Source organism: Molossus molossus, unplaced genomic scaffold (genome assembly GCF_014108415.1).
Source record: "Molossus molossus isolate mMolMol1 unplaced genomic scaffold, mMolMol1.p scaffold_m16_p_10, whole genome shotgun sequence".
NCBI lineage: Eukaryota > Metazoa > Chordata > Mammalia > Chiroptera > Molossidae > Molossus > Molossus molossus.
The window spans coordinates 25,695,276-25,710,952 of record NW_023425345.1 but is presented as its reverse complement, the minus strand read 5'-3'; the positions used below and the strand labels follow the sequence as shown (position 1 = coordinate 25,710,952).

The following is a 15,677-nucleotide window of genomic DNA, read 5'->3' as shown; positions in this document are numbered from 1 at the left end:
CTTCGCATTGTTCTCCTGCCTAAAGGGGCTGCCTTCTCAGAAGCCTCGACATGGGAGAGAACCAGGGTCAGGGATTGGAGGCTCAGCCCAGGCCGCAGGACCACCACCCAGGTTTTAGGTATTCAGTCAACTACAAATTAGTCTTAGAATTCTCTACAGACCAAACTAGACCCTAGACTCTTCTACCCAGTAGATTCAAACCCTAGAAGTACATCTGGAACCATCCCCATACTCTTGGGGACCCTGTAAATAGTCCCCCAAGTTTACAATAAGCTTGACCTACACATGCCTTCCACAGTGTTGAACCCACGTTTGCTGTCACAGGCCCACGGCAGCGAGGTGCCCAGAAGCCTGGCAAGGCCGCCGCAGGCCAGGCTGCACCGAGGAGAGCTGTGCCGCCAGCCTGCCATGTCACAGTGCCCAACTGTGGGCAAGTAATATCCACCCCTGAATTTAGGATCCCTCGTTTTCTGTAATGCCTAAATTGTCTGGAATTCATTACCACAAGCTAAAGAGAGAGAGGCTCAAATAAAGAGAGAACCTGAGCTGCACTCAGAGATGACCTATCAAATTATCCAAGCAAAGAGCAGTTCTCCTCCCGCTAACGCCGGCTCTTCTGCTGAATAAACAATGACCTAGAAGTTCAAAAGAATACTTAATAGATGTAATTTATTTACACAGAAGAAGAAAGAATCACTGGAGAAAATTCTAAAGAACTTAACCAGTTATAAAAGTTACAGTATTTACATAGGAATTTTTCTCAAAATACAGTGCGTCAGAGGCTCTACAAGAAAGGAGACACGCAGGGCAAAAGGCTGCATACCGGACTCGAGCAAGACGAAAAGTCCAGAAACAGCTTTGCTCTCATGCAAGCAAAGCAAAAATATCCCTGAATAAAGAAGAGCAAAAGAGAAGCAGTAAGGAGCACGCCCAGGAGAAGATGCTAGGAGAGCAGAGAAGAGGAGAATCTGCCTGTGGTCCCTGATTTCAGTTTTCCTCGACGTGGAGGACAGCATAACACAAGCATTTCCGGAGTTACCGCAGTGAGAGATTGTGACCGGCAGAACAATCAAAACCATATGGTAGGAATGTGGTTAGCCCACTGATAGCAATACAGTTATTCTATGGTCACCTGGGGAGTGAGAGGAGGCAGGATACACAAGACAAGGAAGCGGATGCTGGGATGGCTACCCCTGGCTGCTGCTATCAGTCTTTCTCGCTGCGGCTTAGGGTGGGAAGAAGCCGAGGAACAGGTGGGGAGAGGAGGACAGTAATGATGAGTGGCCCTAAAAATCAGAGGACAGAAATGACGAGTGGCCCTAAAAATCAGAGGACAGAAATGACGAGTGGCCCTAAAAATCAGAGGACAGAAATGACGAGTGGCCCTAAAAATCAGAGGACAGAAATGACGAGTGGCCCTAAAAATCAGAGGTAGGCCTTCTGGAAACCTCAAGGTGACCACACAAACCAGATGTATTTCAGAAGAACAAGAAACTGTGTCCCTGGTGCTTGGGACATATCTAGAAAACATTTCATCACAGCGCTGAAAAATACACACACACAGTATGATGCAAAACAAAAATGTTCTAGTGAGGAACTTCACTGGGATTTCCCAGCAAGAGTTTATAAATTAGACATACAAAAAATAAAACACTTATTAGATTCACATTTCCAAATTATCCACACAGGGTGCTTAGAGGAGGGGTTACTGCACAGATTGAAAAAGCAGGTAAAATACCCCAACTACACAGCTCGGCCGTTGCCAGAGGACCAGCATGCCTTCCAGAGTTGGCTCTGCAACAACCACGCAGGGGCTGACGAGGCTGGAGATGCCTTCCTTCTCTCCAAAGAACCGATTTTATACTCGCAGGAGAGAGACAGTATCCATTCTGTTCACTTCTTAAATTAAAGGTTCCGTCAGACTAGATCTAGGGAAAAGGTGCAGATATCAGGGACTGAAATTTTCTTCATGGTAGAGAAGTAGAAGAAATCTAAAGGCCAGATTATTCCTCATATTCCTGTCCTTTTGTGTAGCCCCTACAGCTGGCCCTCCAGAAAGGCCCAAAGACTTATCTTTTTCCATGATAAGTTCTTGAATATTGAATTGGACCACAGGACTTGGGGGGCAGGGAGCTTTAGCATGTTGAGCAAAGTAATTCTTTGTTCTATGTAACGGCCACAAGCCCAGCCTGTTAGCATCTCTAGCCCCTACCCAGAAAAATACCAGTAGTATCCAGCCCCCTCCAGTCACTGGGACAATAAAAATCATGACCCCACCAATGTGCCCTGAGGAAGATGGTACCATTTCCAGCTGAAAACAACTGAGTACCATTTCTCAATAGTGATGAAGCACCCTTAGAAAATAACACAGGTCAGAAACAACTGGTTCTTGATACACAACTACTCAGGAAGGCTCCCATTCTCTCTTTTCTAAAGAGCAATGTTGGAGTTGGTAGAATTTGTCCTAAACCCTCAACAGTAACCAAATATTTGTGTCAGAAGCTATTCACCTGCAAGGGAGAATCAACAAACTTTATCCTAGAGAGGAATCGTCGCAGCTCCCCACGGCCAATTTTGGGGGTGGTCTCCTTTAGCTGGACCATCTGGCCTTCCATCAGTGCCCACCGCAGACTCAGCTTGCTGACCACCAGGGGTGCTGGATGGCCTCTGGAGCTTGGCCCCGTTGTCCTGGTAACATAAAAGGCGTCTTTCCAGAGGTCGTTAATTCCAACTGAGGAAGGACAAAAACCAGCCGTTAACAAGGACAGACTTCCACTGACAGTAAAGTGGTTTAGTTCAGCAACTAGATTTATTCATTCATTTACTCCTTCACTAATTCATACAAGAAGTGTAGTGAGCACCTAACAGATGCAAGGCCCTGAGCTAAACAGGGGGTGCACAGTGTGAAGGGCTGGATGCCAGCAAAGCAGCTCATTCTTCTGGGTCTTTGTACCAGTTTTCCTCTGAAGCTGCTTCTAAGAAGTCCCCAAATCAGGAAACTAGAGGCTATGCCAACTGTGGTGCCAATTCGATAGAAAAGTGACAAACTGAAATTCTGAGAAATCCTGGATTATTAGTGCATTATTACCTAGCCAGTGCTTATTTCACCTCATCTTTAAAATAGGTGTTATAATAAAAATGGTCTTGATCCTTAATTACCATTATTAAATGTGCACTGAATGACGGTGTTCTACGCTAATATTAAAAAACAGCTCCCTCAGACCCATCACAGGATTCTGAAGCTGACACCTGCCCACTCGGCCCCTCTCGACACAGTGCCTGCGGACAGTGCGCTGCCAGGCCCAGCGGGGCCCAACACAGAGCATTCGCTTCAATTGTAAGGAAAATAAGTTTGTAAGGAGAGAGCGAGTTTTGGGCCCGAGAACAGGGAAAGAGGGAAAGAAGCGTGGCCAGTCTGGTCTTCCCCACCCTCCCCCACAGCAACAGCGGACGCCCCCAGGCCAGCCTGAGGCGAGGAAGCTCCGAAGCGGAGACCACCAGAGGCCCCCAGACTAGCAGGCATCAGTGGCAGAGTTTCCAGGGTTTCCTAAGATATGATCCCAATTTTGCTATATGATATTATTTAGATATGTATATAAAGTTGAGGAATACTCCCAAAACGTTCACAGTCATAATGAGTGGTCTTTTTCCCTTTGATTTTTCTCCTGGCTGACATTTCAAGACAATGGGCACATTCCCTTTTACTAGTCAAAGGAAAGTCTCCACTGATCCCAAACCAATACCCTGAGAAAACCTCCATCATATCCCTCCAGTTAATTCTAAATACTGAGCTCCTAAAAGGTCAAGAAAGTACTGTTCTTTGTACTCACAGCCCTTGGTACAGCTGAGGCTCAGTAAAGGTCTCTGGGTGAGTAGATGAATCATTACCATTAGAACCCTCTGGGAGAGGACTGCACTTCCCCTCAGCCTGCAGCAGGTCCAGAGGGTAGGGCCCTCACCTGTGAGCCTGTGCTCTTCCCGAAGGGACAGCGGGGCACCAGTGGAAGGGGAGTGGCTCAGCACACCCTCTGCTGTCGTCTGAAAGCATACAGCCTCTCCTTGGTAGGACAGTGGAATTACCACACAGCCAGCACATCCTCCCCTGTCTGCGTACACAGACCCCACCGTCGCTGGGACTAACCCTCTGAGGCCGTCACTGTGCCTGTGGCATTGGCCAGATCCAGGAGAATCGAGGGGAACGCCGGGTGCAGGAGGTAAAGGTGATGAAGGCCGGGTGGCTCGGTTCCTAGGATGACATCCTGACAACGAGAAGCAAAAAGGAAAAGCAAAGTAATTCTGCATCCCCACACATGATGGTCCTGAGAGAGGGCAGAGGAGACCTCGGCAGTTACTTCTCTCAGATGCTAAGACCTGATCCCAACTACAAAGAGACAAACTCTCAATATACAAGGAACATATTTCAAAGAGCTCAGAACACTGACTAATCACTAACTTCTTCAAACCATTATAGTTAGAAAACACTTTCTCCCTTTTAAGGAAAAAAAAAAGGAAGAAAGGAAATGTCCACACCCCAGGACAGAAATCTGATGCAGGGACCTCGCAGTGTCCTGCCTACGGGAGCATCAGGATGAGGGGGGCTCATCCCTGCAACGGGCGGGGACTGTGGAGACAATATCTCTGCATGAAAACACAAAAGATATTTCCTCTCATTGGATATTCAAGCAATTGCAAAGGTCAGACTAAAAAATCACAAAAATCTTATCATTTACAGAAATGAACAGAAGGTTGACCAGCAGAAGCAAGTCATTAATTATAAAACAAAAGCTGCAAGGCCTGAGTGTCCGTCTCCAAGCTCCCTGCAGCAGGAGAAATGCACACTGGAACTTCCTTTAACATGTAACTTCTGTGCAAGGATGGCAGTCGGCAGGAGCACAAGGGTGCAGCCATGCAGTTGTCAAAGCACAGAAATATCGTACACGGGTCAGTAAGCGGCTGTTCTACTGAGCTCCCAAGAGCACCTCCCCTTCCCTGGGACCATCTTGGGCCTCCCCTCGAGGATGAAATGAAACCCTGAAAAATGACTGCCCCGCTGCTCTATATTGTCAGCACGGGAAGAAGTCCACTAGTGGGAAGCGTGGGCGGGAGGCCTGTGGGCACCACACACCCACCACATGCTCACAAAGCAGAAGAAGGCTTTCCACACACCCCCAGACCCCAGGCATGAGGGGACAGATCTCGGGCTTCGCTAACAAGACAAGAGAATAGCCAAACTCTTCCTCTCTGCCTAGCAGCGGTTCTCAGCCTATGGGTCACGACCCCTTTGGGGATCGAACGACCCTTTCACAGGGGTTGCCTAAGACATAACAGTAGCAAAATTAAAGTTATGAAGTAGCAATGAAAATAATTTTATGGTTGGGGGGGTCACCACAACATGAGGAACTGTATTAAAGGGTGGCAGCATTAGGAAGGTTGAAAACCACTGCCTACAGCATTGGCCCAAATTCCTTGACATGAGAACCAAGGTCTTACACCATTTAATCCAAATCTGCCTTTTCCAGCCATCTACACTTACTTACCTGTCTATCCCATGCTTCAAGAATGTCTGATGATTACCCAAACACATGCTCCACTTTGCTCTAAGCTTTGCCCACCTTCTTCCCTCCTTAGACTGTCTAACTATCCTATCCAGCTCGTTTCCTCACATTAGAAAACGTCTCGTCCTTAGGTCCCTGACTTGAATGCCACATCTTTCATGAAAAGCTCTCTAATCGCCCCAGACAAAATAAATATCTCCTTTCTTTTGTGCTTCCATAGAAAACTCTTATTTGTACTTCCTATTACAACATATGTAACATGCTCTTGTTTTGTGGTTATTTTTAGACGCTTACATTTGAGAGTCCTCTGGTCCAATAACCTCATTTTATTAGATGAGAAAGCCTGAAAGTTAAAATGCTAGATGAACTGCCCATGGTCACATGTTAGGGAATAGCAGAGTTAAGATTATCATCTAGATGTTAAGTGGATCTGATCCTCAATATGAGGGACTATATTAGCATCTTCATTCTCGGATAAAGGGTGGGACGCTCAGAGAAGTTAAGTGACGTGTCTGAAAGCACATTGTTGGTGAATTCAGGACTCTTCTTCCATCAGGCCCCCACCCCATCATCAGGGACCTCTGCCTTCTTTGGAGGGCAACATTGTTTCCAGTTTACCCCTGGGTCCCTACAGAGAACACGACACCTGGCACACAGTACCTACTGGTCAAGATGGTTGAATGAAGTCAAGGTGGGTCTCCCTAAAAACTCACAGGCACCTGTTGTAGTGCCCGACCCATCAACCCCATCAAATACCGCAGTGTGCTCTAAATTTTGAGTCTACCTATCAGACCCTCTCTCCCATAATCTACGGACGTGAACTGTCACCTTCAGCCCGGCAGTGCCCCTCTGCTGCTGCCAGTAGCCAAGGGGCTGTGGTCAGCTTCCACACTGCTTGGCTGCAAGGCAACAGCAGGAGTGAGGCTCGGGAGGAAGCAGGTCTTGCTCTGCCCCCTCGAGACTACTTTGTTCTCCCCGTAACCACTGGGAAGTGTGGCTGGTCTCACAGCACCTCCAGACCACCAGCCCTGGGCCCGGTGCCATCTGACACAGCAACAAAGGGACCCTCCCAGGCTCACTCACGGAATTGGGAGGTGTCGCTGACAACCCTTCAGCCCAAAAGAGGAAGACAGACTTCTGGTCTGAAGTGACTGCTGAGGTGGTCGGTGATCTTTCCATGTGACACGGAGCACTGTAACTCCAAACCACAGAGCCAGAGTTCCCGTCCACCACCATCATCTGTGAAGAGAAGACCGTGAGTAGAGCCCGTCCTCGGGGCAGCGGCCAAGCGCGCATGCTCACGCTCACACACACAGATACTCACGTAACACCTGTCAACAGGTTGAACTTATTAGAGGTGAACAAATTGGGTATTCAGAGAGCATTAAATACAGCCTAGAACCAGGACTCAGTTTCCTGCAGTCCTTATTCCCATTCTGTAGAGTTTAAAGGACCACATGATTCAGGTGGGAAGGGGACATGATAAATCCAAAAATCAGCTGGTCCACCTCTCATTTCACAGATGAGAAAACAAAGGCTCGGACACAGGAAGTGACTTAGATTGTCCCGTGTTTCTGACCATCCTGGAGCAAGCGGTGCAGTCGTGGTGGTGCTGAAACCAGACAGACAGCAGCTCCCTCCCTCCCCAGCTCCCCCTCCCCCAGCTGCAGCGATGCTTGGGGAACAATGATTAAGTGAGCGAGCGCTACACCCTGTGCTGAGACTCCCTGTGTTTGACTTGGTGTGGTGGCATGTGCACCTCAGCCCTAGGGAGTCTCAAATTTAAAACAGCACAGTCTCAACAGGCAAAAAATAAACTAAGAGAACATTCTCTCCTTGTAGCATCTCTCAAAGAATAATTAAAGACCTTTAATTCATAATCTCTGGCAGCATTTATATTTCCTTTCACCAGAAACATGCCTCACACCCCACAGTTCGAGACCCTGTTGTCTGTCAAAATCCCCAAGGAACACCCCCCCCCAGCTCCCCGTCTACTCCAGCCCCAATGGCTTTTGCCCCTTCTCCTCAGCATCTCTGTTCTTCAGTATATGTTCTTTCGACAATCTCTCCCGTTCTTCCTGTCTCTTGGGTCCTGCCCTTCTCGACCCATGCTCAGACCCAGCCTCACAAAGGTCTTAGAACCAACCACCTAGAGAGACAAACTCCTCTGAGCAAGCATAGAGGAAAACAGGCAAGATTCCCTCTGACAGTCTTGGGAAGAAAAGAAGTCTAGAGACACTGCACTGAACAATTTTATCCAGTTATACATATTGTTTCACTTAACTGTCACAACAACCCTGTGAAGTAGTCAGCAGCCTTGTTGCCCGTTTTGTAGATGCAGAAACTGCAGCTGGGCAACAGTCTGTAATTTGCCCAAAGTCACCAGTAAGTAGTGGGGCCAGGATTAAAACCCAGGTCTTCCCCCTCAGCATCGCAGCCCTTTAACCAAGCTACTATTTATACCCCCTCCCTCCATCCTACCAGGAACGCTAATGAAAATTCCCATCTCTGCCTGAAATCCTCTGAAAGACAACCAGACATTGCTTCTTTCCTGTACAGCACTGCTGGAAGACTCCCTGAAGTGACACTTGATCACCGGATCTGTCCTCTGCTCGTGACCGAATAACCCCACTGCGTCCACACCTCTTCCCAATTCTGCAGCCTGGCTTTCACGGCCCTCCATCAGCCGACCGCGCTCCGCTCTCTCTGGTGGGAACACCCCTCGGCCCATCCTTATCTGTCCATCCGGCAAGCCTCTTCTGTGCTCCCATGATTCTGCACATCCAACCCCCAACCACCTCGAAGTGTCCCTCGAGTCCCTTCCCTCAACCTGCTCTCCACATCCCGTGGCCGTGTGGCACCATCACAGCACCTACCACGATGTGGCAGCGCTGTGTGCGAGCAGTTACAGACACAGATACCGACAGTGGCCTGCCTTCACTCATGCTGTCTCCACAGACACCATTCATGGATCCAGCACAGAATTCGGCACACATTAGAGGGGATGATTAAGTGTGTGCTGAATTCGCCCTCAGGGAACAGCATGCAATACAGATACACATTTCACAGTGAAGATAAACCAAAAAGCTAGGTCGATTATCAAAGAGAAATTTTAAAAACTCAAATTCAGCTTATAACGTTAAAGAAATAAAAACTGTCCGTCCAATCACTGTGCCCTCACAATATGCGATCTCAGGTAAAACCAGGAAGAACTACTCAGTGTCCTCGGACGCGCCACACCCTCTGCCTCTGGGCCTCTGGTCTTGCGTCCAGACCTGGCACGCTTCCCCATCCACTCCCTCTCACAGAAGCACACCTCAACTTCCAGGACCCTGCTGCCCCTCCCCTCCTCTGTACAGTTCCCCACGGCAACCCGGCCACCACGGGTACCCCGCCTTCCCTGAAAGCGCGGGTGTGCACTGTGCGTCCTGAAGCTTTACACTTACTTATGCCTGCCTTTCCCCACCAACAGACGTCCGAAGGCGCCTACGGCCAACTGTAAGCTAGGGTCCAGAAGAAGGCACGCCTGTGCAAGGAGGTCGGCTAGAAAAGCTTCCAGTGCTGTAGATTTTAGTGCTCAGTTGTGAGTTTTTACTCTATCCATTCAGCTAGACTTTGAATTCTTTGAAGGAACATATTTTGGTTTTTTGGTTTTTTCTCCCAGTGCCTAGCAGAGCTGAACACAAAATATATACTACATATATGATTTAATTGATTTGAGTCCCAAGGTTTTACCTTTTTCATCCCAACTCCATCCTGTATCTGCAGAAGGAAGTCTAATGTCTGATCATCAGTGAAATACCCAGGAGTAGGCTGGCTGCAAATGAGAACAAGGTACGTGACTGACAGTGAATAAGAAAAAGAAAAACAAGGGCCCCTTTCCCATCCTTCCTGCATCAGCCCCAGATATCAAACCATTGCTCTGGGCAGTTGTTAGACACAGGAAATGGACCACAACAGCAGACGTGAGAAGGAGCATGCGCTAACCTGTGCAGGCCTGGAAGTCTCAGAGTCCAGTATGGAGTAAGATTCTGCCCCCGAAGCAGGACCAGGACCTGGCTGGTCGTAATCAGGAGGTTGCTACAGTTGGAGTCTGGAGCCTTCACCATCTGGAGCAGCTCAACACCATCACTGAATCACCAAGACCATGACCGTCAGTTTCTGAATAGATGAGATTCCTGACCCACTTATTTTGACTTTTTCTCTCGGTATACATGTTTGCATATACCCTTGTATTCATCTCCCACCATTACAGGAAGTCTGTCACTCAGTGTAATCTCATTTTCCTGACCTTTAGAAACCAAGGATCCCTAGAAAAGTCATGCAAGTGCATAAGGACCTCAGAGACATGTTGCATATGGCTCAGGTTGGATACTCTGGGAAAGAAAACAGAGCTGCAGGGAAGGGAGGGAAGGGAGCTGGAGGTCTGGATAGGAGTGCCAAAATTGCCATTAAGCTTGGAGAGAAACTCCTGGTACACATTTCATCAAATTATTTCTTTCTCTGTACAACTGGGACCATTTTATTTAGGATCTGCCAAATTCACTAGAACAACATGATACTACTGCCTCAGAAAATGCTAGAAAATGAATGAAAATTTCTAGTATTAAGGAATGAAGACAATGATTATGCAGGCCTGGGGGTAAATGGGTAAAATCCAAGACAAACAAACCACATGCTCTTAGTTAAGAAAGAAACAAAAATAAAAGATAAGATTTCATGTTTGCAATTCTTGCTTCTGCCAAAATGATTCTTCGACTAAGAGAAAACTACAGGAAGAGCGGGGCAGATAATTCGGCCCAGTTTTACAAACAGTTATTGTTAATAAATCTATCTCCCTACCTAACAGTTCCCCTGCCTCATGCCTCACCATGCCCCTCTCTGACTCAAAACCTAAACAAATATTCTTCTTTGCAATCTATGTGCAAAGGGATCACTCATCATGGTCACTAACACACAGATTTCAACATATCAAGAAAAGAAAATTTCTCACTCCCATCAACCAGATCCAAAGATGGTATCTTACAGCTATCGCTGTTTCCCCGCCAACCCTCTGCCCACATACTCACCAGCCCAACCACAGTGAAGAGAAACCATGGCATGAGAGCGTAGGAAACCTCAATGACAAGGTCCTACCTGTAAATGTCAATGAGTTCTGAAAGGTTGATGGATCTTCGCTTCTCCCATTCTGGCTCTTCGATCTGCAGAGAAGGTGGTGAGCTGTCTCGATTTTGGGCTTGAACAAAAAGGTCCCGCAGGGCAACAGCCTGGATATTTCCTACCACCACAAGAAGAGCCAACACTGAGAAGTTGAATTTAATAGAACTCTCCCAGGATGAGGATCTGAGAGAGGCACAGAGCCTGATCAGATGGGTCTAATATAGCCCAGCCCACCCAACATGGAGCAAACCAGGAAGTGATTATGCAGATGCTGGACCAAAAGTCTTCTCTGTGGAGAAGGCAGCAAAGGGAAAGCAGAGTTAATGACCTGCAACAGTTGGGGGCAGTGAGCAGTCCCTGCTCCAGGAGGTGATGAAAGGGCTGGTGTCAGCAATCCCTGAGTTTTCACTTTGTCTCACAAGAGACCTAATCACATACATGGATGGAAAGAGTAGCAAAAACCAGCCTTGCTTCTTACCGAAGCCAAACAGGATGTAGACTGCCCCATTCGCGGTGACGTAAACCTGAGGACCAATCAGATTCCCCACTCCCACGACGTTGTACTTCACAGGTCGGCCCACTGGACGCCCTGTCCGGCCAGACACCAGCAGAAAGCACAGATCTGGCTGAAGAATTGTAAGAAGGGGTTTGAGTCAATAGAAGCCTATCGTTTCCTAATTAAATAGTCTCCACAGGGTCGTTGCTGCGTTTTTAGCTAAGAGTTCAGAAACACTTTCCAAAGTTGGAAAGCACCCTGTCCAATCTGCTTTACTCCATTTCCCTAGAAGTAAGAGAGGCGAACACCCTGTTCCCTCATTAGATACCCACAAAGGACATCTTTACGGTAGCTCAGGCAATCTCTCTGCAGCACAGTTTTTGCTGATGAAAAGTTTCCTAAGACCAGAATTCTAGCCCAGAGCTAAATATAGGACAGCTGACCTCTGGTCTTTACTCTCATACCCAGAAGTCCTCAGTAATATTTGGTCCCAACAAGAATCAATTCAGACACTGATCTCCCATCATAAAATTACATATCTGGCCTGGCCACTCTCAACCTTACTCTTGAGCAAAGATGGGCAAACGTTTTCTGTGAAAAGCCAGATGGTAAATACTTCAGGTTTTGCATGCCAAATAGTTTTACTAGTAACTATTCTACCACTATAGCATGAAAGTGGTCATACGTAATACATAAATGAATAAGCATGACTGTGTTCCAATAAAACTTTATTTACAAAAACAAGCAATGGGCCACATCTAGCCTACAGGCCATAGTTTGCCAACCTCTGCTCTAGCGGATTTTCTTTTGGGAAGAGAGTCGCTGGTTGGGAACTATGAGGACTCTATCAATATCCTGACTTCAGTCGTGTTTTTGACACAGTTTACCATTCTGAGTTCTTACAGACAAGATAAAGACAAGTGATTTTTAGCACACCCAGAGAAGGGTCAGTGACAACGCAAAGGGAGGTTTTAGTGGAATGTCACTGCACTCTGCTTTTTTCCCAATCCTACTTATCATTCCTGTCAGACTTGAATGAACAGAATTCAAGGTCATCACAAAGCTGAAAGGAACAGCTAATATGCTGTATGAGAAACTCAAAATTCAACAAGTCTTAGGCTGAAAGATGGGTCAAGATCTAGAAGAAGAAATCAGGCCGTTGATGCATTGATCAATTAAAAGACATGGGTGTTTGATTATAAATAAAAACTGAATCTTAGAAAGGTTACCACAATCTTTGGCTGCATTAACAGAAATACAGAGTCTATATCCAAAGAAGTCATTTCCTTATTTGCTATAACTTATTTAGAAGTAGAATACTGTTTTCAGATATGGGTACCATCTTTTAAGAGAGATGTAGACAAACTGGAGTACAAAGGGAAAGAAAAAAAGAGGAGTCCTGACTTGCTGCGGCATGAAGGACAATCCGAGTAACGGGAGGTGTTTAGCCTTTAGCGTAGCAGGCTTAGTGGGATGAGGTTAACAGGTAAAGGGCTTTCATGTAGAAAGAGGATTAGATCCATTCAGAGTGGTTCTACGGGGCTGAAGCTAGACAAGGAATGGCAGCTAGGAGAAAGATTTCTCATCAATGACAGAATTTTCTAGACCTGACCAAAAATGAAATGGACTGCTTCACAAATCAGTGATCTTCCCCTCAGCCTGAGTACTCGAGGAGAGTACGGGTGCCAATGAGTCTGGAATACTGCACCAGAGAACACAGCATGTATGAAGGGGTTAACCACATGGCTTTTAAGGTCCTTTCCCACTAATGTTCTAGGCCAGATCAGTTCTGCTAACCCCATACCAGGCCAGCCGTCCCAAGCCCACTGCACTCTAAACCCAGATCTCAGAATGCAATAGCTCAGAATGCAAAGGCACAGACCTAACGTGCTGTATTCCTTGTGAACAAAGAGCCTTGCGTATCTGTGGCTTAGAGTAGACAGGTTCCTCAGAGACGTTCTCTGTTGCTGGTATAGAGGTCAAAAGAGATCAGTAAAAAGGTAAAGCTACTGCTCTAAACCCATCACTTCACCAAGGTTTTCCTAGCACAGTCTATCACTTTTTAGGCAGAATGGAGACGATTCCATATCCGCACACTATTGTGCAAATAAGTACACTCTCTGAGGCAAGCTGGGCACTTTTTGGTTTTTGGTAGAGACAAAAGACAAAAGGCAGAGTACAACTGGCAAGAGGCCAATTCGTCTATTAGAGGCCACTTCACCAGAAGGGTCTCTAAAAGCCTGAACCATTGTCCCCTCAACCACCAACCACCACTTGCTAATGAGATGCCATTAGCAAGTATTAAGGTCTACATTTTAAACTTCCTCAATGTTTTGCTCTGCCTCTGCTAACCTTAACTCGTGGAAAAGAAACTCCCCTCCCCATACTTCCCCCTCTGGGGCCTTCAGGGAATCACTGCCTGATGGAGGTACTTACTAAAATTTTCCCAAGACCCTATTCACAGTGACTGCAATAAAAAGAATTAGGTGAATAATTCCAGAATTCTTGGTTCGGCCTACTTCAAGACCTACTGGCTATTTGAAGAAAAACTAATAGAAAGTACCCTTAAAACTGACCAGCCTCCAGAAATTCTCCTCCTGTGTTCTTTCCTCTCATCTCAGTCATAAGGTTCGCCTGGGGTACTGGAGCAGTGCTCCTCAAAACTCATGACTGGTGGGCGTTTCAACATAGTTCATGGTGCTCTTGGCAGAAGACCATAAAATGCTGATAGATTTAATTCTGTTCTAAATAATATTAATTGTGGGTTTTACAACTGCTCTTCATTTATGCACTACAAAAATCACAAAAGCAATACGAGGTCCATTAAAATTAAAAGTATCAAAAGAGGCAAAACGATCCGTAGCCACATTTTTCTTCAACTATTCCTTCCCAACTGTTCAACTGTTTTGTCCACAAGCACCTCCTGAAAGACTGTCAGGAGGAAGTCTTGGAGAAACGTTGACATAAGCTCCGAGAAAAGCTTCAGGAATAAAAACTTAAAATTGAGACAGTTCTGTTCATTAATTCTGTAATTTAGGGAGAAAAAATACCTACAGTGACTTTACCGAGGCAGAGGATACTTAGTTCCAAGGCGCTGGCGTTCCAGGGAAGCATAATTCAGGAGCGTAATCTAAGGACCACTGTACTAGAATCAAAGTGTATATTGTCACAGCCTCAACTACAACTCTCCTTTCTTTGGTCATTGTTGTTAGTTCTTGTCTGGCTTAGAATTTTTTCTGTGTTTGTTTTATGAACTTTCTATCAGTCTGCCTTTTTGTTTGATAGTTGAAATAAAAATTAAATTATGGTAAAACTAACAATACATACATATGGTACAACACAGGCACTATTCCTGGCACCTTAAACGTTAGCTCTAACAATCCTGCCAGTAGATACAACATCCCAATTTACATACGGAGAAACCAGGGTTTGGCTTACCCAAGGCCACAAAGCTACAAAGTGAGGGAGCAGAACTCGAACACAGATCTCTCTGGCTGCAAAGCTCCACCTGCCACCTTCGATGGAACCATAATGAGATTGCTAGGGAAATGGGTTCTAACAATTTATCCATTTAATCTCACAAAGTAGATTTATTTAAATCTAAGCCTTTGTAATAAGAGGTTTCAAGCAGCATTTATAATAACAATACTACTAACTAACTAAAGTTGAAGTAGTTAGTCCCTGTAAGGAACAAGGACCATTCAATATAGAGCATACCTGCGGCTCCCCAACAGCCAGAACCACAAGATCTCTAACGCCATCTTCATCCACATCCGGCAGCACCACCCCTGGGGCAGCCAGGGTACCGTTGGATAGGTAGTTTGAGTTTAAAGTCCAAATAGCTTTCCCTAGGGGAGGACAAATAGGCTGATCACAATTACAGCTTTCTGCCTTGGGAAAAGGCAGCCACAATGCCCCCAGGCCAGAAAAGGAACCCAGTGGCTGAATGACAGACAGACAGCAACCCTCCTTCCTTTTTCCTTTACCGTACTGGGGAAGAAGGGAGCAGGGAGTGTGAGCTGAAATCCTCAAGCATTTGGCTAACAAACCTATGTCATAACTTCACACCTAGATTTTTTAGGTAAAATGGAGGTACTAACATCTCCCCAGGAGAGAGAAGCCTTATCTGGGAGAGAGGAACTGGATGGTTACAGATTATTACTATTAAGAAACCACCTAGGACAGCCAGAAGACTAACTCTCTCCTACTACATGTTCACCTGAGTAGAGAAATTGTAGGAGATTTTCAAGATGACCTCAGCTCTAAGAGTTAACTCACATGCAATTTTTTTCCACTCAGAAGTACCCACCAAACTCCAACATCTAAAAGTGGGGAGGACAATCTTTATTTAGCCTCACTTGAGTCCGAGGTGTTAACAAGCATACCTGTAGCACACTTATGACTCTGTAAAGAGCCTTCATCACATGATTTTCACCCCTTTTGTCATGTATGTCTGAATGCTTCAG

General features: G+C 46.2%; 1 protein-coding gene across 6 annotated transcripts in view; it reads right to left on the bottom strand.

Annotated features, from left to right (window-relative positions):
* Window positions 1-1,355: 1,355 nt before the first annotated feature.
* Window positions 1,356-15,677, bottom strand: part of FAM234B (family with sequence similarity 234 member B) — a 30,756-nt gene continuing 16,434 nt past the window's right edge. The window contains exons 4-12 of one of the 6 annotated variants that reach the window (XM_036251312.1): window positions 14,929-15,059; window positions 11,194-11,341; window positions 10,692-10,833; window positions 9,543-9,686; window positions 9,291-9,372; window positions 6,639-6,794; window positions 4,142-4,259; window positions 2,511-2,731; window positions 1,356-1,928 (exon numbers count right to left, since the gene is read on the bottom strand). In XM_036251312.1, the coding sequence (XP_036107205.1) occupies window positions 1,923-1,928; window positions 2,511-2,731; window positions 4,142-4,259; window positions 6,639-6,794; window positions 9,291-9,372; window positions 9,543-9,686; window positions 10,692-10,833; window positions 11,194-11,341; window positions 14,929-15,059 (1,148 nt within the window). In that variant the 3' untranslated portion in view covers window positions 1,356-1,922. Of the gene's footprint in view, window positions 1,929-2,510; window positions 2,732-4,141; window positions 4,260-6,638; window positions 6,795-9,290; window positions 9,373-9,542; window positions 9,687-10,691; window positions 10,834-11,193; window positions 11,342-14,928; window positions 15,060-15,677 lie in introns of those variants that run through there. The other 5 variants (XM_036251308.1, XM_036251309.1, XM_036251310.1 and 2 more) reach the window with 5 other exon arrangements.